General features: G+C 40.7%; 2 protein-coding genes across 5 annotated transcripts; one reads left to right on the top strand and one right to left on the bottom strand.

The window, feature by feature from the left end:
* Positions 1 to 987: 987 nt before the first annotated feature.
* On the top strand, positions 988 to 2336 carry LOC108059159 (uncharacterized). The gene has a single exon (XM_017144253.3). It carries the CDS (start codon positions 1098 to 1100, stop codon positions 2127 to 2129), a length of 1032 nt encoding a protein of 343 aa, XP_016999742.2. The 5' UTR covers positions 988 to 1097; the 3' UTR covers positions 2130 to 2336.
* Positions 2337 to 6505: 4169 nt separating this feature from the next.
* Ptp4E (Protein tyrosine phosphatase 4E) lies at positions 6506 to 24850 on the bottom strand. Of its 4 annotated transcripts, none has more exons than XM_070218449.1 (12): positions 24756 to 24850; positions 23120 to 23533; positions 15492 to 15738; positions 15145 to 15423; positions 13315 to 13993; positions 12799 to 13247; positions 11343 to 11771; positions 9136 to 11276; positions 8816 to 9074; positions 8638 to 8766; positions 7683 to 8145; positions 6506 to 7368 (listed from the first exon to the last, which is right to left on the bottom strand). In XM_070218449.1, exons 2-11 carry the CDS (start codon positions 23297 to 23299, stop codon positions 7706 to 7708), a joined length of 5232 nt encoding a protein of 1743 aa, XP_070074550.1. In that variant the 5' UTR covers positions 23300 to 23533; positions 24756 to 24850; the 3' UTR covers positions 6506 to 7368; positions 7683 to 7705. The 4 variants fall into 4 exon arrangements, with proteins under 4 accessions (XP_070074550.1, XP_070074549.1, XP_044252027.1 ...); XM_070218448.1 differs by having other exon boundaries at positions 24696 to 24825; XM_044396092.2 differs by having other exon boundaries at positions 7683 to 8127; positions 24696 to 24825.
* Positions 24851 to 25452: the final 602 nt, after the last annotated feature.

The following is a 25452-nucleotide window of genomic DNA, read 5'->3' as shown; positions in this document are numbered from 1 at the left end:
GGCAGGGAGCCGAAGACAGACAGAAGCGGGATTTATCAGAGACAGAAGACTTAGCTGGCGAGATGGAGATGGAGAAAAGCAATTCTGCGGCTGACGGTTTTCGCAAGAAAATTACAACTTGCGGGTAAACAAAGTCAACTGCCGGCAATACTGGAGGGCCAACATGGCGGGGGATGCGGGGGAAGAAAGGGGGAGTACTGACTAGAAGAATTGGCGATGAAGCCACACGCCAAAAGCCAGCCCACAAGACTCTTCTCCACCGCCCCCCCTTTTTTTCTTCTCGTCTCTTTTGTTTTTGCTGCTCGTTTTCTGCTGCCGGACTTCATGTGGAGTGGATGTTTGTGGGGATTTCTGGGGATTTCGATGTGGGGCTCTGAATGTGGGTGCGCAATTATGCCGCCAGAGCAACTGGGCAACCATAAATTTTCTTATCAGCGCAAAGTCAAAAAGACAGGAGCGGATCGGAGTTGAGCCAAACGTAGAAACTAAGTATAACTAAGGTTTGAAGTCACCATAAAAATTTAGGGACCGCAACGGTTACATTTCTTAAAATAATAATCAACAATTTAACAGTTATTCTCTGAATTTTATTTATAAAAACAATGAATAAAAAATCATTATCATTAAAAAACGAAAAGGCACTTCTGATCTTCGGATAAATACTTTTCATACACCCTTACATCAGTATTTTTTATAAATATTTCGTTATAATAATAGTGTAATACATGAAAAGTATTGGTCTTTAGTTCAAGACTTCTTTTCCATTTTATTTTATACCGCATTTCTCAAAAGATATTGGGTTAGGATTTTTAATAAATAACTTTTAATAAAAACCGTTCAAAAAGGGTTCTTACAAATAAAAATCAGAGGGTAACTGTTATGTTTTAATTTTTATATAAAATAAAATAAAAGATTTTTAAATATGATTCGTGATTTCTATTTCCTTTTACATAACTTTTTCATTACAGTAGGCGTCCTTGGCAATCAAACTTACTTTATTTATATCTTCTAAGCTTGCACACACATTTTGTACCCCATAAATTCAGCCCCAAGTCCAGAGAGATTTTCGAGAGATCCGCGCAGAGATCGACGGCAGGATGGAGAAGCTAACGCTGATGGATCCGAGTGCGGGGGATCAGCAGGACTATTTGCTCAACGAGGAGCTGGATCTGCTGGGCGAACTGGGCGATTGTCACAAGACCAACTTGGCGGACATTGATGTGATAGCGCGAACGACCACCAGATGTCACTTGACGAGTCCGCGGCTGATTTCGATGGTCAGCCAGAGGACCACGTGGGAGCAACCGACCACCGCCGTGGCCGAGGAGACGGATTCCCAGGAGGAGGAGACGGAGCTGCTGCCCTTTGGACTTCGGGTCGAGGAGGAAGGGCTGACCTCGGACGAGGAGTCGAAAACGCTGAATGCCATTCATGGTCTAGATCAGATACTCAAACGAATCGATATAATGCAGAGCCAGATCCGAAGGCATCAGCAGCTGGAGAAGAGCACCGATCGGACGGAGGAGGAGGAAACGGAGGAGGAGCAGGTCTCCTGTGGTGGACTAACCACGAAGCACTCGGAGATTCGGTGCATTCAGCGGGCCCAGCACCACATTCAGTGTCAGATCACCGAGCTGCTGTGCCGCTACAATGGATTCCGGGACATGTTGCGCACTTTGAGCCAAGAGTGGGCCTGTCTGGAGCAGAAGATCGCCGACATTCGCCGCCACAACCTGGTGCATTTGGACTGGACTCAGGAGTCGGCCAATGATTTGAGCAACTGCCAGCATCGCCATCGATCCCTGGCCGCCGTCAAGCTGACCAAGAAGATGGCCCTGCTCGTGACCAAGACGAACATGTCCAGCGGCTTCCGCTACAGCCGTCGATATCTGCGACAGGCCCTCCTCAGTCGGCACATCAACGACTTTCGCTACGAGGTCGCCGAGCTGAAGCTCCTCAGCGAACAGATCTGCGCCGGAATCGATGGGCGACTCGACGAGATCAAGATGAAGGCCCGCAAAATGGGTGTCCAAATGGGGCCCACGCCGCGCGAATCCCAATTGGTCACCGAGGTGGCCGAGGTCTTTACCGTCGCCAGGAATCCTGGTTCAAAAGTTAAGGGGAAATAATATGAAGAAGTTGCGATAGCTATGATACAATGAGAGGAACGATTAGAAATCAATATACAATTATCAGATTCACCGGGAAAACGGTGACGTATCTTTCTGATACGAGGAAAATTACGATAAATATTATAGGAAATTCATTAAGTATTGATCCGTACAACAAATGAAAAAGCAGTGATTATTCTACCTATTTTGAATCTTTTTTTAACCAAAATTATTAAAAATAAAACAAAAAATGTTAATTTGAAATGCTTGAAATTGTGTTTCTTTTTTATATTCGAACAAAAGGATGTTCCCGTAAAATCAATATGGCCATGTAAATTTCAGGTCATTCGAAACCCATGTCGTTTTTACATGAAATACTCTTTTAGTATTTCTTAAGGCATATTGAGCTGAACTGTACAATTTATGGCAAAAGTTTATGCTCAATAGTGGTAGATAGAAAGACACATTCGAAACTAGCCTACTAAGTTCGAATTGATATGCCGCATATCAAGTCAAAATTGATACCACATAATATCAAATTGATCATCGTTTCATATCAGGTTTCTTTTTGAACTTGACTTTTGACCTCCATCGCAAAGTGCGCTCCTGTGCTGGAACCGACAGAAAGAAAATGTAAAACAGAAAACAGAAGAAAAGAAAACCAAAATGAGCCACCAGCACATGGGTAGTACATCATTTCGGACTTTATCAGCAAAACAGGCAGCCGAGCAGCGCGCGCGTGGGCAGCTCCAGAGTGGAATTCCGATGCCGCCAACGCTTCCCCGGCAGCAACATCAGTCGCAGCAGCAGCAGCAACTGCAGCAACAACAGCAGCAACATGAGCAACTTTAGCAGCAACAACTGCAATTGCAACTTAATTGAGGCTTGTCTATGCAGACTTGGCCAAAAGTAACTGCGGTTGCTCTTTTGCTTTTGTGTGTGTGTTGGCCATCTCATGTCGCCCATTGCGAACTTGATGCCTCGCTGCCCCAGTGCCTTGATGCTCCACAGACGACCAGACAGCAGCAACAGCAACAGCAACAGCAATGGTAACACACACATATAGCACATATTATGCATATATAATAACGTACTGAGGGCGTTGAGGCAGCAACATGCCATCCAGGGGGGCCCAGGGGGAGGTGGAGAGTGGCAAGGGGGGCGATGGGCTGATGGGTTGCAGAATCAGCCAGCGAAGCCATCATCATGGCCACCACCAAAACCGAACGAAAATCAACTGCCTCTAGCGATTGCACAGTGGGCAAATATATTTAATTATTACTCAAAAGTGATACAATTTTGGATACACACAAAGGAATCACGCCGGGACAAATCGATATGCGCATGGTAAATTTCTAGTAATTATACGCATATTGTTTATATACTATGCAATGCTGCTAAAATTGATAATAAATAATATCATTTTTTGAGATGCACTGACTGTATTTAAATTAAGATAGTGGGAGCGAGAAGAACAAATTCTCTCAATTCAAAATAGAGCGAAAAATAGGAAGAAAGAAATACACATTCGAAATTCAAACTGGCCTGCTTAGAACATGTTGTTTACATTTCGATCATATCAAATTGATACGCCGCATTATCATCGTTTCAGATCAATTTTTTTTGGGGTCGTTGGTTAAAAAATTTTAAAATATCTTTCAGACGTATTAGATGCGATTTTAGAAACAATTTCTTCAAAGCAGTGGCGAACATTTCATTTTTCAGGCAGCAAGTTTAAAAGAAGCAATGATAGAATTTTCTCCAGTAAATCAACGTTCCTGCCCACAGTGCCTTGGACAATTTAAGCTCATTCACTTGCCGCTGATTGCTGCTGGCAGTTGTTGCTGCCGATGGTGGCTGCTTCTCCTGGTTTTTGGCTTGTTGTCTAGCAAATTCACAAGTTCAAGACCAAGAGCAAGGCAAAGTTGCAGGGTTTGCTGTTGCCCGCTGCCAGTTGCATGTTGCTGCTGTTGCTGCTGTGCCGGCAATACATGCAACCAAATTGCATGCAATGCACAATGCACTTATCTAAGATGTGGCAAATGCAGTGGGTGATGTCTGAGCTATGAAGCGTGGCAATTGCCAGTGCAATTTGCATTTTGCATTTCGCACCGGGCGTTGTCAAATGGCCATCCTCGGCAAATGGGGAATGGCTTTTTAATGGCCACAATGTGGGTTAAGTCCAGCTCTGGAATAGCTCTAATAGATCGGCTGGCAAAGAACCAAGGAGCCGAAGAACCAAAGAACCGAAGAACCGAGGGTAGACAATAATCCATTGGATTGAACACATCAGCCGTAGTTGGGGAACCGAATAACCAAGGAACCGAGGCCAGAACAACACGAAACAACTTCTCAAAGGCCGCCAGGCTTTGAGGGTGGGCAGCAAAACCTCATTTGCCAGCCAGAACTTTATGGCCCGGCCAAAACTGCCAACTTGCATGTCAATAGAACATCACTCTTTGGTATGGGAACTGAAAAATGATCAAGACGGAATGGCTACAGACCCAAAGTCCATGTTTTTGTGTTGCACTAGCTCTTACATATTATATTCACATGCTTCGAACTTGATTAGCTTTAAATAGGGATAAGTAGAATAAAATCCCACGTGAATTTAATTTAACAAGTGATAAATCGTTTGGCAAGATTATCAAAAGGAAATCGGATTAAAGAACTTTAAGGATGAGAATATTTATAACGACCAATTTGATATTTACCTGTTTCGATTTTCAATTAAAATATTTAAAATATTAAATGTACTTCCTGTAGAGGCTCCACTGTATTTTTTTTTCTACCTAAGGACCCAAGTTGGCAACCTGGAAATTCCCTTTCGATGCGGCTGCATTCCTGGCTGAATTTGATTTTGGCTCTCCTATGATTTATTATGGTTACATCTAATTAAAACGGTTCTGCAGTGCGATGATGGCCAAGGCAGCAAACATGGCCCGACGTAATGAAGCTAAATGTTCCGCACTACGGTCAATTGGTATTGACCATAAGACAAGGCGAAGCGATGAGAAGCCGAGAGATGATGAGACCAAAACTCCGCCACAGACTTTTAGCTAAGGCTTCAGGAAAAGTTGCTACACAGAAAACAAATCATATTTATTTAGCTATTTAGAATATTTCTCTTCTTCTTATAGAACATTACAAAATAAAGAAAGTCCTAATTCGGAATATTAAAGATTAAGAAAGATATTGGAGACCAATTTTACACACCTTTATAATTCATTTCGTTAGAAACCAGCTAAGATTAAAACTAAATATTAGATAACATATTAAAATCTATAGATCTATAAAGTAAAATCTTATAAAATGACCAAAAAAATTCAATTTTTCTCCATGTTCTTTCCTTGGTACGTTTTTGGTTTTTCGCTGCAGCTATTGCTACGATGATGGAGAAGAAGTCAATTAAGCCAAACGCTAAAAGGCCACGAAAGATAAATGACAAATGACGTGTCTTAAACTGTGCTCAGTACCCATCTTTAACCAAAGAGAACACAGATATCCCGGCTGCAGCTCTTTCGTATTCCATCCACTGTGGCCGTGTGTAATTTCCAGCAAAGAAATATCGCACAACAAGTGCAAATGCAATTAGTCGCGAGCTTTATTTGTTTAAACGAATGCCGACTCGCACTGACATACACGATCAGCGTCATCATATAGTGATCATGATGATCTGGCTCTCCCGATCCGATCCGATCCTCGTCTTCCTCTTCCTGGAACTTGTTGCACTCGGATCAAAAGCAAACAGCAGCCAGCAACCAGCAGTTTGCAACTGCAACTCCTCGTCGTCATTGGACCAACATTTAGATGCCTTATAATTGCTCCGATGATTTTCGCTGTATTTGGCCTGCTCAGACCATTAAGATGGTTTAAATGCCCGCCTGTCTGTCTCTGCTGCTCTTGTAATGGTGCTGGGAAATTTCGAAATCCCATCGAAATCGGATCACAATTAAAAGAATATTTTATTTATTTACTAGACGACTTGTTAAGGAGAAAGCTCGTTTGCGGTCAAAACGCATTTGAAATTTGTAATGAAAAACTATACCTTTTTCTCTATGGTTTCCATACGTTCTAGGTATTTATTGATTGGTATTATTCTTTTTAATTAGGCCCCAAAAAAACTGAAGCTGATAACCCAAGCAACTTAAAGAAGATTTTAAAGTGGGATTCTAGATACTAAATAAGTCTACTTTTAGGCTGATCTTTCCACAAACTCTTGCCAAATTAAATTTAAGCAACAAAAATTATGCAGTATGTAGAAGAGTTTTTTAAAAAAATTAAAAATATTTTTTTAATTTAAAAATTGTAATGAAAAAAAAGTAAATACTTCCCAGAATGGCCAACATATTCCAACCTTCTATCAGTAAATTTTTGTACACACCTTTTTCGTTTGTTCATGTTTTCAATATAAATTTATTGATCTTGTGTAGATGCACATTTAAAAAAATAAAATAATTAAATACAATAAAATAAATGCTTATAACTTTAACTGCACAATGTTACAATTGCTATTGCTGCTTTGGCCGGATACAATGGAATCTCGTATTTGTTTCAAGACATGGATGGCCCCAAAGCAAATGGAAGGTTTGCATGCAGTTAGAGCCAACATTTCGCTGACTAATAATGGACTAAAGTCTATCGATAAAACATAACTAAACTATATAATAATAATAAAAATAATACACAATCGTTAAGAGTAATAGTAATATTAATAATAGTAATAGTAAGCATAGTCATAATATCGATCGACGCGCACACTAAATGGAAACAAATGTACAAATCTATACACAACACGACAGAACAAAAGGTAATAGATAATAGGTACAGGAATAGATACAAAATTAGGTAATAGATTATTACACCTGAAGCTTAAGTTTACGCTCTTGTTGGTTTGGTCTAATTTGGCGGCATTACATTAAATAAGCGGGCTAGCTAGCTTAGCTCTATGGCAAACAGGCGGTACGACGTACACGCATAAATGGCACAGGCCAAAACGCGGGGCCTTCATCCCACCATCATCTCCACCAGTCGACAGATGATTTGGCTGGCAGTTGCGGCGGGATGAGGGCCACAAACTCAACTCATTTGACAGCAACTCCGAGTGCCATTTCGTAGACAAATCACATCCAGCACATCACAGGCAGATTTTACGTACAGTATATGTAAAAAAAATAACTATAGGTACTATATATCATGTGTAGATATTCCCGCAGCAAGCATCCTCAGATTCCCGTCTCAGCAATGCCCTCGTCATCTGGAAAAGTGCGAAAATGATTTACAAAAATGCTCAAAAATCGAATCGAATGCAATCGAACATAACACATTAACTAAGACAGGCTAATGGGTTTTGAATTTTTCTCTCTTTTTGATTTTGGTTGAATATCTAATGTGTTGTTCTTAACCCGTAACCGTGTAACCCGTTCATGTGTCAATGTTAGTTACTTTGCCAGTGCGGTTAGAATTTCGTGTTTGTTTTTAGTCGGGGGTAAAAGCGAGTTAAAGCAAGTCATTTGGATATGGAACATAAAATTTGGGTCTGTGTTGTTGTGTTGTTTTGTGGGTACAAACCTAGAAAAAAGTCGACTTTTCTATCAATACCACCAGCCATCCTCATCGGTGACAGCCCCATCCTTGGTCACCGGCCCCTCCTCATCCTCATCCTCTGAGTCACTTTCGGTGTCTGAATGGGATTTTGTGCCGCTGCAGATTTTCCTGCTCTCCTTCTCTTGCTTGGGGTGTTCTTTGGCCTGGAGATCCTTGAGATCCACATGCACATCCTGACTGCTGCTGCTGCAGCTGGCCGATGACAAGGTGGCAGTCGTTTCATTGTTCAACGGCTGCTGGTCATCATCCTCCTCGTCCTCATCCTCTTCATCATTCTCATCCTTGGCCTCCGCCTGCTGCTGCTGCTGCTCCAGATCCTTGTCGGCCATTAAATCCGCATCCAGTTCCTCGGCCCTGGCCAAAGAAGCTCGAATGGGCAAGGTTCCCATTTTCGTTTGCGGCTGGCGCTCTAAGTAAATTTTAGTCACTTTTTTGTGGGTTTTTTTCGGGGTTTTTGATTGGATTTTGGTTTTGGTTTTCGTTTTTTTTTTCAATTTGGTTTTGCAGAAATAGAAGCATATGAAAATGTGTAGGTTAGGCGTTTTTTGTTTGATATACAATTGTGTTTTAATTGTGTGATGGGTGTTTATGTATAATTGTGAAAAGAAAGAAGAAAATAAATTATTCAAAAAATATATGGTTAGTTACAATCTCAATGAAATTAATAGAAAAACCTAGGGGAACCGCAGCCAAAGGAAATCAATATGAACAAACACCAAAATAAAAATTATAGATCAGCCCTCATCCAGGTTGTGTGTTTTTCAAAAAGATTAGTTAATCGGCAAGAGATTGTAATTAAAATAAACTTAATCCGAAAAGTGAGTGAAAAAAAGGGAAAAATCAGAAAGAATAGGTGTGCGGGGGGACAAGGGAGAGTTGGGATGATTCTGACTGGAGCAAAAGTATCCCTTCAACTCACCTTCGTAGCCATCATTGGCATGCAGCTCCAGCGAATCGGCCAGCAGATGCTCCTTGCCCTCGAGCACTGCCAGCAAACACTGATGGATGCACACGTACTGCTGTTCCGTCTGCACCATGAAGACGCGCTCTGCAAATAGGGACAATTAGTAGGGCTCAACAAATAAATAATATAGCACCTTTTCGCATGGCAAACACGATGCCAAAGATGTCCACATAGTCCGACTTGTGAATGTGCTGCAGGATGCGATCCAGGGCTATGAATGTGCCCGATCTGCCCACTCCGGCGCTGCAATGGACGATAATGGGCCGCATATCCGTGCCGATGACATCGCGGAAGGCGCGCACGAAGCGCACCAGCGATTGCGGCGGCTCGGGAACTCCAAAGTCCGGCCATGTGGTGAAGTGGAAGTGCCGCATTATTCGCGACTCGCAGTTCTGAAAAAAAGACGAGTGAATAAAAAAAGAGCTACAAATTTAACAATCTTAATTAACTCACCCTTGAGACCATAAACTCCGATATGCTCCAGTCGTGGAAATGCGTGTCGATAATCAACTGCACCTTAATGTCCCCGTAGAACATGGCCACCCGATCCACGGGCCAGTACTGATCGCACTTCTCGCGACCCTTCTCGAAGCACCGCGTCAGCATAACGATGGCCCGCGAGTTGCTCTCCCAGCACATCCGCCAGAACTCCTCGCGCGTCGAATGCAACGGGCCCTGGGTGACGATGAACTCGCGCGGCGAATTGTGTCCCGGCATATAGTTGGCGTTAATATAATCCGAACCATCGTCATCGTCCACGGGCTGCAGCTTGAAGCGCGAGTGATCGTAGGGCAGGATGTTGGTGAATCGATTCTTCGGCCGATTGCAGGGCAGATTGGCGAAGCTGCAGGCCTGATCGCGGCCCACATGCTTCAGCTCCTCGAACTCCTCGCTGAAACGGAAGTCCGAATCGGCCGACATGAGTCTGTAGTGCTCGGCGAAATCCTTCACATGCACCGGCCGATTGGGCGTGACATAGCCCTCGGGCAGGGCGGCCAGCTCGTCCTGCATGCGGGCCAACTTGGAGGCGCGGCGGATCAGTTGGCAGCGGTGCTGGCAGTAGACCACCAGCAGCACCATGGCCACCAGCAACACAGCCGCCATGGTGGCGGCCACAATCACGGTATCACTGCGTTCGGTGGTTATCGGTGAACTGTAGGCCGTGTCCGTGAACTTATCCTCGTCCGTAAAGGCACGCACCTTGATCCTGTAGGTGGTCCCAGCCCTTAGCGGACCATTGCAATAGCCCGTCTGATGTTTCTCGCAACTGGACGATCCTATCGTAAAGTGCTCCGCCTCCAGCGCGTTCCGCCGACTGCCATTGCTGGTGAAGAAGGGATTATATGGCTCGATGGCCTGGTAGGGCAACCACACGGTATATGCCTGCACATCCTGCCAGCTGGGCATCTCCAGGCCCGACGCATTCTTGCCCACATCCTCGGCTATGATTATCGTGTAGGATCTGACCATGCCGTGGGCATTGGAGAAGTAGCCCTGCCTGAAGCTAATCTCGATGGTGCTGCTCGTTCTGCTGACCTCCAGCGGCGTGACACTGGGTTCCGGAACAGGCGGCGCTAGTATGGGCATTACTTGTATGTGCTCCCTTTCGGCACCAAAGCCCAAGGCAGACTTGGCTTGTATGCGGAATGTGTACTGATTGCCGGGCACTAGGCCACTAATCCTGCCCTGCGTCGCATTCGCCGGGAATTCGAAGCTTGCCACATCCGCTGCATCGTCGGCATTCTGACAGGTGATGCGAAAGTTATCAATGGGTCCGTGCTGTTCGCCCGCCTCCAGAATCCACTCGAAGGTCACCTCGCCGGGCTGCACGTCGCTCGGCTGGAAGTAGTCCACTTTTCCAGGTGGAGCAGCCAACGTTTGATAGCTGGCCGAGATGGGAGCACTGCTGCGCATTAGGGTGCTGCCGGAGACATCGGAATCGGTACTTGGAGTGGAACCAGCTCGCACCACCACGGTGAATGTGTAATTGTGATACGGACGCAGGTTCTGCAGCGAAATCTCCGTCTTCTTGGTCACATTCTGGAGCAGTTGCGGTGCCTCCTCGTCGGCACTAAGGTACTGCAGTTCAAAATCGGTGTATTCCCCAGCTGGAGCCTCCCAATGCAAGGTTATCTCACGAGCAGCCACCTGGAGAGCCCGCAAATCATTGATGGGCAGTGGATGCAGACGATACAGCCGTTGGACCGGCAAACTGGCCACTCCTCCGCTCACCGTCCAAACGGTAACGTTGTACAGCTTGCCGGGCGTCAGGCCCGAGAAGCTCAGCTTGCGTTCCGTATCGTTGGCCAGCTTCTCCTTGTCCTTGATCTTGGGATCGCCCATCGAGAAGCGGTAGATATCGAACCGAGTGCTGTCCGCCGGCGTGGGTGTGTAGCTTAGGGTTATTGTTTCATCCTGACCCTGTTCGTGTCCCGCATTGGCGATAAACACATCGGATTGAATGAGTGGCATGGTGCGAGTGGAGAGATGAGTGGTCCCGGAACGGATGCCATTCGAGCTGGCCTGCACCTCAAAGCGATACTGACGACCCGGCGACAGCTCTTCAATGGGAATCCGAACGCTGGGGGAGCTCACTAAATGGAGTGAAGATAAAATTCGTTTAGATACACAACCAGGCAAGGAATCGGCTAAATACTCACGATCCTCCAGCTGACTGACATTCTTGAATTCCACTCGCTCCGCTTCGTCGGTGGGCCACCACTTGAGTGTGTAGAAGTCCACATGACCATCGGGTCTCGGCCATTCGAGGGTGAGATTGCGCGAGTCCACCAACGGCACCACATTCGAAACCGGCTGCGGCGGCATGGTCACATTCAGCTCCAGGGGATGGGGACTCTCGATGCCGAAGCTCACGGTGTTCACCTGCACCAGGTAGCGTTCGCCGTAGTGCATGTCCTCGATCCGGGCCTCGTTCTCGTGCAGCCCGGAGATCCGCTGCCAGGGAGAGGCGTCCGTGCGATAGCGCACCACGTACTCGCTGAAGTCGCTGCCCTCCGGCGGCTGCCAACGGAGCACCACCAGGTTCGTGTGCACCGTCTGCAGCGTGAGATTCTGCGGCGGTTTGGGAACTGTGAAAAAGAAATGTATAACATTTAGTACATTTCAAAAAATATATAGCCAACGAAGCAATCATTTAGTTACTATTATTTTTCCATTAATTTTAATTTCAAAAAATATATAGCCAACGAAGCAATCATTTAGTTACTATTATTTTTCCATTAATTTTAAGATCGTTGCTAAAAAAAATGTTATTTTATGATATTTTGCGAAAAATGACAAAAAAAATAAAAAGTCCAGGTTTAAATGCTAATCCATTAGAAATGTAATAACGGGTTCAGAAAGGTTTGAGAATCCATACTTTGAATCAGTATTTCCTTTGTTTTAGGGAAAAACTGCTTTGTCTCAGGGAAAGACCCATTTGGTTTTTTTTTTTTTTGAAACTCGAGACTTCAGTTTTTGGAAAAAATTTGCATTTTTTCTGTTGGTTTTTTTTCTGTAACTTGGTCAAAAATGGTCCTACACCAAAAATGTTTACTGTTTTGAACAGATAACAAAATTATAAATACATCCATAACACTTTCCGTGTGATTTTGGAAAAATAAAATTTTCGCCAAATTTAAATTTTTTTGTAAGGGGATACCCCACGATTTTTTGCGAAAAATTAAAAATAAATAAAATGTCAAGGTTTAAATGCCAATCGTTAGGAAATTTAATAACGAGTTCAGAAAGGTATGACAATCCATATTTTAATCAATATTTCCATTATTAAGGTCAAAAAATTAATTATTTTTTGTGAAAAATTGGGATCTGCGCTTTTGGTATAAGTTTGACTCAAGACCAAACGTGGAAAATTAAAAAGCTAGCATTAAGATAAAAACTAAAATATGACAAATGAATAGCACACCACAACCTGTTCAGCCTGTTTACTCATTAGGAGCTTAAGAGCCCCATAAAATAATTGAATTCATATTTAACAGGATTGTGGCATATTTTATCAATCGTTGCCATGCGAAATCACATTCTAGGTATTTGCTTGCTGACGTAAATTCAGCTTGGGGTTTTCAATAGTTATTAAAAGATATTTAATGCACTTACAAACTGCCTGAAAGTAGGAGTGCGGTTCGCTCCGGACGCCGTGGCTAATGGCGTGCACCTTCACCTCGTAACCGGAACCGGGATGCAGGTAGTGGATCGTCAGGCTCGTCTCATTGGTGGCCATTGTGCGCTCCTCGCGCGTTCCATTTCGCTGGTAGTGCACCTCGTAGCGATCCTGGCGAGAGTTCACATCACTGCGCCAGCTGAGCATTAGTCCGTGATCGATGCTCTTGAGTTCCTGGATAAGTGGCGCCGCCGGACGTGTGTATCGCGTGATGTCGCTGGCATTGGAGGCCACTCCTTTGGACAGGGCTTGCACGGCAATTAGGTAACGGCGTCCCGCCAGCAGGGAATCCAGTGTGTATTCCGTGAGATTCGTGGTAATTTGCGATTCACTGGCAACCGGAAAGAGAGCCGGCACTTCACTTGCGTTCGTCTGCTCGTGGTAGCTAAGAAAGTAAACGAAAAGTACCCATTTTAGTATGCATTTAAATTAAATAAAATCAAATAAGTCACCTTATTCGGTAGGCATCCTGTTTCCCCGTTTCCGCCGGCTCCCAGGAAATGTGCAGAGCATTGCTGCGATCGTCGAGGAATCCACCCAGACTGCGAACGGGTCGTGGACGCAACGTAACCTCTCCGCTGGCTGGCCAGGAGTTCACGTTATCCGCTATTGTTTTGACCACCACCTCGTAGCTGCGACCAGGTTCCAAGACATCGGGATAGTCAAAGTGAACCGATTCGCCTTCCGCAGCGCGGGGAACGTTGAATATCCTTCTCGACGTCGAGAGCATCACCTGGTAGGCATCGAATTCGCTATACGTTCGCGGTGGTTCCCATCTCACGCGAAAGGAACTCGATGTTGTGTAGGTCTCGTCGAAGGTGACATTGAGGACACGTTCCGGTACGGTCAGATATCGGGCTGTGGTCGGAACCGATGACGTCTCATCCTCGGAAACCGTTTGCACCGATATATTGTACTCCCTGCCGGGAACGAGACCCTTGAAGGCTGCCTGCGCCGGTCCAGGTGGCTCACCCTCGCGTTCCACGTACAAAACACTCTGGATGGCATCGTCCGGCGTTATGGAGACCCTGTAGTGCGTGTAGATTCCGGCCGGAAAGGGGGGTTGCCACAACACCAGCAGCGTGGTCTCGTTCCGGAACCAAACGATGAACTTGCCCGGAGTGTTGGGTTCTAGGCGCAAAATGAAGATGCAGCGAGCAGAGAGGGATTCGAAGATGCAATGAGAGTTGGATAAATGCAAATCTAAATCTAACAACTAAGGTGAGTCGATTGGGGTTAGTAAATTAATATGCATTAGAATTAAGAACACAAGGTTGATGAGTTAGTTAATTCAATACAGGGTCTAGGGATAAATTAAAATAGTGATTTAAAAACATTTCAAAAACTAGTTTTGTACAATCTAATCTTAAAAAAAAAATTACATATAAAAATAAATAAAAGTAAAATCCAAATATTATAAAATATAATATTTTGTGTATTATTAAAACAAAAACAAGAGAGTACGCTATAGTCGAGTGTCCCGACTATTAGATTTTCAACTAACCAAATTTAGATCAAGAATTAACTCTATTGATCAATTGTAAAATTGGCCATGGCGCCACCTACCGGAAGGCAGTGGTACCACTTGCCATTCAAGGCCTAAATTTATAAATATAAACAAATAACTAGAAAACATAAATTTAGATATAAAGTCATAGCAAAAAAAAAGTTAATAAGGGCATAAAATAAATAGCGAACGATTTTTTTCAGAAATATGTACAGTTTTCAATTATAAATGAATTTTTTACTACTATTATTTACATTATTTTGACTTTCAGGGATAAGAAACGTAAAAGCTTTAACGCAAAGAAAGACACGCCCCACACAGTGGTCCCCAAGTCTTGAACCAATGGCGGAGAATAGTCTACTATTATCATCTATTTACCTAGTCTGATTAATTTTTAATTCGAGTTGGGCGCCACTGCATGAAAGAGCAACCAAATTAGATACTAATCAACTGTCATGTCAACCGTTTATTAACAAAATAACTAATAAAAAAGCAACAATTAGGGAACAGCTTGTGTTTCTAGGTATTTAGTAGAGGTGTGTAAAGAAGGTTACCTTCTGGTTGCTCAGATTTTCACATTCCCGACGACTTGAGAGCATTATATATATATAAAGTGAGAGACACGAGAGACAAATAGAGTTAAAAATGTTAGTCATGGCCCATCACCACCGGATTACGGATTACGGGTTGCAGTTAGCGGATATTCTGATTCTTCCAGATTAGAAGTTGCACCTGCGGTGCGGACCGCGCGTTCCAATCCTCTGTCCCGACTTACTTGTGGTGAAATTGCGACTCGTATAGGCCACCGATTCCTTGCCCTGATAGACGGAGTAGGCCTGAACCTGATAGCTGCCCCCGGGAGTGAGTTCCTTGGCCGACAGCTGCAGCGTTTCGTTGCCATCCAGCGAGTAGCTTCGCTCGAAGGGCAGATCCGTGAGGCCCAGCACCCGGATCCGGAATCCCGAATAGCGACCAGTTCCCGGCGGTCGCCACGTTATGAAGGCACTCTTGCTGGAGCGCAGCTGAACGCTCAGGTTCGCCGGCGGATCGGGAGCTGTTTTTCAGAGGGGTTAAATAAATCAAGTAAATAAATATTCTTTTTATTTTAGGTAGAAAACTCACCTGTCGTTATGTTCACCGTCCAGGTGAGCAGCTCCTGATGCGTGGAATTGGTGTAGTACAACCAAAAGTTGTACTCCGTGCCCGGCAGAGCTCTCGAGAACTTGATGTCCTTGCCAATCTCGCTGGCCGGGATCGTGGTGTTCGGCTCCGGGAAGCCGAAGGGCGGACTGTAGTCTATCCTGTAGAAGGCGTTGTCGTTGCTGCTCGCATTTGGAACATTAATCACCAGATCGGCTGCTTGTGCATGCTAAAAAATTATAAAAAAATATATAAAATTAGGCATTTTTAAATAGTAAACTCCAAAAGTGTTTTACACCTAATTACAACTTCTAACTTAGTTGAACCACTTACAGAAGCTACAATAAAAACATATACCTGCATGTATAAAACAAACAAAAAACCAAGAGTTAAAGGCTTTACAAAAAAAAAGCAAACCCAAACCCAACGAAAACTTCTCAAGCTGTGGTTAATAGCGTCTATAAATAATCTTAAAAACAGTTTAATTAGAACTGAACAAATAAATCAAGTCCTAACCGCAAAAATTACGTAAGCCACGGTTTTTTTCTTCATACAAAGTCCCCGTAAATCTATATAATGCTTAAAAACATCACCAGGTGAATTATTGTAAGTCCGAATCGTATAAGTCACAGAGAGTACGAGAAAGAAATTAGCAATTAACGAAAACAGTTCTAGTCTAAGCTTTACTTTTTGTGATTTAGGGTCAGTACTCTCAAGCTAACAAAGTGTGTACCGTAACTAAGAAAAATTGCTTATAAAAAGTGTCAATATTTTGTCATTAAATCTTAGGCAAAATTTAATAAACATATTTTCATAGCCCATGGGCATTATAATTTTAGTCATCAGTAAAGCAGTATTTATAAAAGTATTTAAATTCTTTATATAAACATCAACAAAATACTAATCTCTTAGTTTTTAACCTAAATTATTGCAGACAGCATATGCTTAAGATCGAACGACTATATCAAATTAAATTAAATAAATAAAATAGGTAAATCGACAATTGTCTGTGTAAATATATATCTATAACTCGAAATATAGTTCTTTTTACGTTTTACTTTTATAATTAAATAAAAGTGTTATTTTTCTTAGTCATTCGCATTAGATTGTTTTAATTCATTTGCGATTTTTATAAGTAAAAACATAGAACTCACCCACCCTTCAATAATACACTTACTATCACATCTAGACAAAAAAAAAGCATTCATGTAAACAGTTCTGCCCGTGAATCCACAAGGGTATATCAATCGGAATTACACTCTAGTGTGGGTAGTCCTCCTTCCTATAGATCCGCAGTGCTTACCTCATAACTGACCTACATTTGTGCAATCATTCTTGCCTGACGATCCCCCATTAATCACAGAGATTACGGTCACAACATACCAAAAATCCAGCGATAAGAGCGTGGATCTCTCGATGATCATGACTGTGTGCAGCGTACATTTTACATTTTGCTGGCGACGAACGAAAGTGACTCACGAGGGTTCCGTTTGGGTGCAAGTGATTGCATCTCGTGCTGTGTGCAGTTATTAAAATGGGAATTATATAAGCCAAACCCACAACAGCACATGGATCACACATGACCGGCCTCGACATCAGTTATCTTTAATGAACGGCCTTTGGAATGACCATCAATATAATGGGCGCACAACAATGGGTTTTTCCACAACCCCGACCTCGTTGTTATTTTAGCAAAAACAGGGAATATCACGTCGGATCTTCGCATTTCTTCACCCTTCCTGTTTGGGTTTCACCTTTGGGTATGCGAAAAGCAAACTCTGGTGTCATTTCTCTATATACAAAATCTGTTTACGATACCCGCAGATAGGCGGCTCTTAGGGAATCGGAGCACTTCGATCGTATTTCCTGTCTGCCTCATCAAGAGTAAATAAAGTCTTTAGAAATGCGAATTGTTACTTGATTGATTTCTGAGGATTTTCAGGAATGTGCAGTTTTGGATTAACGATTGTTAGACGATCCTCTTTCTAGGAATCCAGACACGAATGTTTAATTATTTTTCACTTGGGAATATCGTCTATCAATGATGCATGCCTTGGTATCTAATAAATCGAACAATATTATTCATTTTGCAATTTAAGTGATCCATTCAATACACGTCTTATCTGAAAAAATCTATAGCTATATTATTCCTATCCTGAGCTATAAGTGCGCATTAATTCTTTGGTACCTGATAATTAGCCAAATAAAATGCTATTTCGCAATAAAAAATATAATGCAAAAATTAAATTAGCAGATGCCGATCTATTTGTTTTATTGTTTTTGCTCGCAACTTGTTAATTTCCTATGGTCCGATCGTCGGATGGGAGATATTATAGTATAGTTTATATATATACATAAATGATAATGACGCTAATCACGTTTGGGACGTTATTCGGACATTAGGCAAATGCTGACGTCAGCATAGCAACGGATATAAGATATCAAATTCGGGAGCTACTCGAAAAAAATTTAAATATAACAGAAAGATGGAATTTCCGACCATGTTAGAAATCATATCCGGAAAATTGCAATTGAAAACTGTGAATGGAAAATGGCTGAATGGTAGGAAAAACACAAATTTTCCTACGCTTGAAGCGAATATGCAATTTGAATATGATTTCCTAATTCGATTTAGCAGTTGTTGTTTTTATTGCATGTCACATGCAAACTGACAATGAGTAATAATAAAACTGGCAAATTGCATGCGAAAACGGAAGTTAAAGTGGTTTTTAGGCAAATCAAGCCAAAAACAATCAGCCGCCCATTTTTCACAGTAATTCCCCCCTTTTATCATCGACACCTCTGCTCACGATCACGCCCCCTATCTTTTTTCTCTCCTCGGCTTTTTCAGCTTTTGTCCTTCAATTTGCTAAATGAATATGACCTTTAAGCCTAAATGATCAAACTAATGGTCATAATTAGGATGATGGGCATGATTATGACAGTGATGAGGCGGAAACCAAAGAGTAATCGTTATCATATGAACTGAAACGGTTAAACTAAAGTGGTATTTAAAAAAAAAAGTAAAAAGCTATAAAATTAACAAACAAAACAACTGACAAAAGAATTTTGTTTAATTTACGAGTTTATTTGTTATACAAATTAGCCAACAATAATAATGAATTTTGAATCTTGAAACACACTATAAAATATCGAGAAATATATCGGAAGTTAACAAAAATAGGCTTCAACAATAGGCAGCAATTTAATCGATATGCAATCAACTTAAGTTGCCACAGTTAATAACATGGTTTTAATAAATTGATACCAAACCAACTAAACACTTCCTTCGAACATCGATTAGTCTCTAAGTGGTGCAATCGATTATTTCGATTTATTTGCACACACTATCATTTTTTTAATCGGCAGTTACTTACATTTGGGTTAAGCCATTTTGATTGACAATTTGAGTTGGATTTTGTTTTTATTGTGTTTTTTTCGATTTGCCTTTCACTTTTTTTTGCCAACCCATGGGGGTTTTTTGGGAAAGTTTGGGACTCAAATAAATATCATTTAGGTTGTGTTAGGGATTAAATAATTGGTTTTGGCGAAAAGATCGAGTTAAATATCGATTAGAATAAATTGTAATCATGCTAACTGGAATTTTTCCATTGAACTTTAAATACACAATATAACTATTCGTTAAATCTTCATAATTAGAAAAATAAAGTAAGCTCGATTGTAATAGTTATTCACTAAGTGATTAGAAAATATAGAGTCCGTGCGAAAATATCGCGTATATCAAAACGAAACCGGGCGGTAAAAAAAATAAATAAACGCAACGCAAATTGAATTCGCAAACGTGGAATGCGTGAGATCGAATTTAAGGCTTGTATTTCTTGTGAATGTGTGATTTTATTTATTTTTGCTTATTTTTTTTAAGTATAAAACGCTGTAGGTTGCTTGCTAATTATTTTTACGTGCGTGCAAAAGAGATGGAGAGCTCGAAAAAAATACAAATAAAATACAAATCCAATTCAAAATCAAAAACCAAAACCAGTTAGGTGAGCTAAAAGCTTCTTTTGAATTTTGCTTTAATTTTTGTCGTGCGTAGTTTTTTTTCGCTATAACCATATTTTTGTGTGTTCAATAAACAAATTGTCGTTTTGAGTCTCTCCTCTTCCACCTGCAATTTTAACTGATTTTGTCCAAGCAAATCTTTTTTTTTCGCTAGCTGGTTATTCATTTTTGTTTTTGTTGTTGGCGTTTCTGTTCAGGTCGAGTTGGCCCAGTTTTTTGTGTTGGCCCCGCAATTAATATCAATTAATTAGTGGTTGCTTTGTCAGAACAGAAAGAGAAAGAGAGAGCAAGAATTTGGTACAACGATTAACGAACGAAAATAATTGGAGATCAGCACAAAAATTAGCCAGAAGTCATGAGAGTTGAATATGGCATGTAAACGCAATTCTATAAAAAATGCTTAACAAAATAATATTGTGTCGATAAATGGACATTTAACAACAGCCAACGATACAAATATTTGATGGGTTTAAATAAGTCAGTAAACTCAGCACCAAAAAATATGAAAAAAATGTCATATAAATTAAAGGCTTTTCAAAACCTGAATTTTAACGATATGCCCTGCATTTAAGCTACACAAAAAGTAAATAAATAAAGTCAATTAAATACAAAATCCTTCTTTAATAGCAAAACAAGCAAGAGTTCCGACCCTCCAGTGAATCAATTATACTGTAGGACCCCAAGATTGTGTTATATCTATTCTTAGAACACTTCAGTTGATGGGGTCTATAGTCAAGTGCAAATAGAGATTAATAAGCCATAAATGGATATATACACATATGTACATATATTTATAAGTATTCTCCGATTCTCTGTTTGAGTTGTCACTTTGCATATGGAATTCGCTTCCTGTCTTATTTATTTGCTGATTTATTTTTGTTTGCTGAGAGAAAGCCACAGATTCTTCCAAAGTTCACTGGTCTTTTTTCTTGGACATTCTTTGAAATGTAGGTGGAACATAAAATAATGTGAAATTCTAGCATTCCAATGGGTGTGTGCTCCATTTAACCCAACTCCACCCGCATGCCAATTAGTAGTAAATATCTCTCTTTAACCCCTCGTTGCCCCACTCCAAACTAATTCTTCTGCTTCTTCAGCTGCCATATAAACAATGGTAATACGTACAAAAAAAAAAAGACAAGAGAAAACGGAGAAGAAGGTGCCAACAACCCATAAAGCAGGCAAAACAGGCACTACAAGAAAAATACGTAATAAAAAAGAAGCACCCACAAGAAAGTAGAAGAAACAGAAGCATCTGAAGAATCCGAAAAAAAAAATGAAGAAGCCCAATACAGAAAAAGAAAACAAAACTTCAATTAATTGAGTTAAAGTTAATTTTACATCGATCCTACAAATTATAAACAAAAAGAAAAGAGGGGAGAATCCCCAAATGCAATTGAGTAGTTTTTCGACTTCAATTTGGTTATTTCTAGGGTGGATTGGTTAATTTCTCTCAACACATCTCCAAACACTTGACACAGTTCCAATATTATCCCAAAAAAAACTGGGTGCAGTTCAGGGATCAGCTTAATTGCCGGCACTGTGTTTGATCTCCTCAATTCTAATTGAATTTTCGGATGGCTCTCTTAAAATGACAATAGAAAGAATACGAGTTTTTACATTTATTTGAAAATCAATGATTTTATGATCTATACTATACCCTTAGTATCCAAAGAGCGGAACCAAAAGCTAAGATTATTGTTTACTTGATAACAAAAGTGGGTGATTGATTAAAGTTAAATATGCCCTGCAAGAGAGATTTTTAACGGAAACCAAGTTATATCGAGATTAGCCCGTTTAATGATACCATCGCTGGGTTTTTCGAACCATCCAAAATCACTCACACTTACACTCTGTGGTTACGCTGTCACCGTTCCGCCCCACTCTCTCTTCACCCGGAAAAAAGCTCGGCTGATGTCATCGCCACTCTTCTTCACTGCCATTTTTTATAAGCATTTTTTTGGGACGCTTAGTAATACGAATACTTTCGGCCAAGTTCGGGCGATAAGCCGGCACGTAATGACCCGCGATCCGCAATCGCGCCAATGCCCAGATAAAATGAAAGCCAAAGTCAAGGCGGCAGATACACGTGAGTTATAAAACATATAGCCAAACTGAAACAACATTTTATCCAAGAATTCAGAAAAAAGAAAAGAATTCAGCCTGACTTTGTTGTACACTGCAATAATGGCGATAATAAACTATACATTGTAATATTAAAATTTAAGATTCGAGAACTATATCAATCAACTATATCAACTATTATTAGAAAGCTTATTTTACTGGATGATTTTTTATTAAAAAAAATAGTAATTTAAAACCTTTCTGGTTTAAAAATTTTTATTGTTTTTAAAAAAAACTTTCTGGTTTACAATTACTATTGTTTTTTGAACAAATCAGGATTTCTTTGATATTATGTTTAAAGTACCGAATCACTTGAAATGAATTTTTTCTGAGTGAGGAAGTTCCGATGACAGCGACATCAGAACCAACCTTGAGTTTTACTTGCGTTCGCTTTTTACTCTTTTTTTATTTTTATTTTGTTTTTTTACTTTTTACTTGTTGCTCTGGGGTTTTGTTTTTATAGTCTTTAGCTTGTGCTCAACAATGCGACAACAATGCAAAACGAAACGAAACGAGTTTTGTAAGCGAAACAACAGCGGCTAAAATAACAAAAATCAGTCAATAAAACAAGGAGTAATGGCTGCAATAGGCCCACAAATCACACATAAAAATCACACACACTTGGGGTTATAATTCCCGGATTCAGATTCATCACCTGTCAGAAATTGACTGCCATTAATTTTAAATTGACTCGAGTCCCAAATACAGTACACCATTTAACATATGCCTTAGGTCTATAAAGCTTTTCAGCTTTTAAAGTTTAAGAATTATAATTATAAAGATTTATATACCTACTATAGTATAAATATTAATCATTATTGTTCAAATAACAAGGAAACCAGGCTTAAAACTTGAATCATTTTTGAGCAAAGTCCAAAATTGAATATTTATATAATTCGGATAAGTTTTACTTAAAATCTGGATCTAGTGTGATTTTAGTTTAATTTTAGTGAGCGGTTAAACGGGCTGATATTGAAATAATATAACGCACAGCCGAACCCAACTAGAACCGGCGAAACGGGTTCCTAAAACGCACGCAACAGAGCAAAAACTGAAAAAAAATACATTTTCTGACAATACAATTTGAAAATAGTTAAGGTGCAATTTTGGAAAAACCCCAAACGAGATAGATTAAGTTATAAAATAGCCTGTGTTACAACAACGCAACAAATGTAATTGCATTTTAGAAGATCTAGAAATATAATATAATTTCTTGGCCTCTTTATCAACATTTGTTTAATTATTTACAATAATAATACAAACAATTGATTAGGATATTTTTAATAATGTTATATTAAACGTTGTATTCTAATTGAAGAGATAGAACTAATTATTTTATGCTTTATTTTTGCAAATTGGTATTAAAAAGTTCAATTAAAATCCTGAATATTTTTTCCAAAATGGTAAACTTTTCGGGTTTACCAGTAGGTTTTGTCTTTATCTTTAGGTTGCTTTTTCTCACTCACCTGAGTCAAAAAAATTGTCAAAATCCCAACAACAAGCCACACGTGTTGTTGGTGGTGGTAGTAGTGGCTTTGCTGTTGTTGTTGTAATCGCCGCCGCTTTCGTCCATGTGTTTGCCTTTGTATTTGTTGCTGCTGATGATGTGCCCGTAATTGTTGTTGTTTTCGCGTGGCACAGTCCATTTTTCAAGTACAGTAAAACTCAATGATTGTCGAAGGTTTCGCAGATTTTTGTTTTCTTTTATTTTTTTGTTGGGGAGGGGGGAGGAGGGAGGTGTTTTATGGTTTTTGTTTTATATTTTGTATGGCTATAACATGGTCATTCGTTTGTATTGCACACGCATACATATGCACTCGGTATACATTTATGTAGGTTTTTATTATTACTTAATTAATATTGCACTTGTATTGCACTCTCTGTAAAACGGGAAGTGGGAGATTGGAATGGTGAGTGGAAGAAAGAGATGTGGATGTGGGTACATTGTAGTAGTAAATCTGATTTTCATTTACAAACACCGGCGAATGCAAGGAAAATGTTTTATGGGCAAACAAATTTATAACGGCACTGTTGCTCACAAACACACATACAGTGTGGAAAGAGAAGAAGCAGAAGCGAAAGCTGCAGGTGAAAAGCAACAAAAAGAGAGTAAGAGAGCGCGGCGACACTATCTTTGTTGTAAACGGGAGCAAGGGAGAAGGGAGATAAAAATATGAACCACGCACAAGACAAGTGCGTTGCATACGTACATATGTGTATGTATAAAAGTGTGTGATTTGGAGTGAACAAAAAAAAAACAGTCGCTCGATGCACATATGTACATACACACATTTGTGACTGTAACGGCGCTTTACTACAAGTACAGTGGGCTACCCGTTGATGGGAATTAAATAATTAATTAATTAAATAATTGCGAAAAACCCGCTAGTATTGATATGGCGAGAATGATAATTTAGTTTATGAAATATGTTACAAACTGAAAATCCTATCATCTTTACATTGGTCCACCCCAGCGAGTGCCCACTGTGGCATTAATGTTTGCTGTTGTTATTGCTGCTGCATTACGAAATATCCAGCAATTAACAGACAATTGTTGTTGCCGCCGCCTTTTTGCACTTAGTTTTTGCACTATGCGTTTGTGTGAGTTTGTTGTGCGAAGTAAGGTGAAATAAACAACAATAGCGGGCTGTAAATGGTGATTGCAATAAATGCTAATTGCACGCATATACTTTTACTCCGCCCTTTCTCTCTTTCTCTCCCACACTCACACCGATGCACTGGGCCCACACACAAGCACACAGCAACCTAATGCGGCGGCGCAACGGCGGCAGCGACGTCATCCACCAAAAAAAAATATTCACTTGACTGTTGCTCTTTTTCTCCTGTTGCTTCTTCGCCTTTTCCTTTTCTCGTTTCTGCTGCACACGAATTAAAAACAAACTAGTCACGTTTCATTTTAAATGGAAAACATAAAAAAGAACTTTAACTTCTGGCGCGTCGGCGCACTAGACAAAAAAAAAAGAAAAATCACAGAAGAAAATTCAGCTGGCAGCCAAAAAATTGTGGCCCATGTTTATTCACCGAAAACTTGTTACTGGCATTTGTTAAACAAAACAGGCTGCCAAAAGGAGACAAACATACGAACGGAGCGCCGAAAACGGACACGAAAACAAGACCGAAGCGCACTGCAAAAAAAAAACAACGAATGTGTGATAGCGGTGGCAAAACGTCGATGGGGCCATCAATGTTTCGATAACTCTTGGAATCGATGTTCAACGGCGACTATCGGAGTTTACACATCACCTAAATGTTAGCAGTTAGTTGTTAGGCCCCGTTTCCACTATGGATGCGTCGTTGATTGTTGATATTGAAGCATGTACTGAATTTGATTGAAAACTATGTCGTATTAGTTTGATCTTCCCAATGTTTTTGCTTAACAACACTTTATAACTGCTTCTAGCTCAGTAAGAACAGATAATAATTACTCTTGCCAATATTTAAAAATTTCTGTCCTAAAGAAATTTGAGGGAATGGAGTTCCATTTTAGAGTTCGCATTTTAGAAAGAGTTTTAGTAGGATAATCGAAGTTTTAATTACAGATAAATAGTTAATATTGCACTACTAATAGCCTCTTTCAACAGAATCAATCGGTGTGAAACAGCTGGAATTTTGGACACCCACCCGACATAGCGAAGACACCAACCACAATCGATAACAACACTTCTAAGACAGCTGGATCTATCGATATCGAATTTCAAAAATGGTAGTTAGCGAATACACACTCCTGGAACAGCAAATACACATTCCGATGTCAGCGAATACAACCACCTATCCGTTC

The sequence above is a fragment of the Drosophila takahashii genome, chromosome X, assembly GCF_030179915.1.
Source record: "Drosophila takahashii strain IR98-3 E-12201 chromosome X, DtakHiC1v2, whole genome shotgun sequence".
Taxonomy (NCBI): Eukaryota; Metazoa; Arthropoda; class Insecta; order Diptera; family Drosophilidae; genus Drosophila; species Drosophila takahashii.
The sequence above is the reverse complement of the archived record's forward strand: the minus strand, read 5'-3'. Positions and strand labels throughout refer to the sequence as shown.

What these genes read in the sequence shown, in the direction of transcription:
- Ptp4E (XM_070218449.1), bottom strand. Translation starts at nt 23,299, where the DNA reads ATGGACTGTGCCACGCGAAAACAACAACAATTACGGGCACATCATCAG. An exon ending in TGACAATTTTTTTGACTCAG is followed by an intron (nt 15,739 to 23,119) that starts GTGAGTGAGAAA and finishes ATAATTTTTTAG; the next exon opens with CATGCACAAGCAGCCGATCT. An exon ending in TGCCAATGATGGCTACGAAG is followed by an intron (nt 8,146 to 8,637) that starts GTGAGTTGAAGG and finishes CCCACAAAAAAG; the next exon opens with TGACTAAAATTTACTTAGAG.
- LOC108059159 (XM_017144253.3), top strand. Translation starts at nt 1,098, where the DNA reads ATGGAGAAGCTAACGCTGATGGATCCGAGTGCGGGGGATCAGCAGGAC.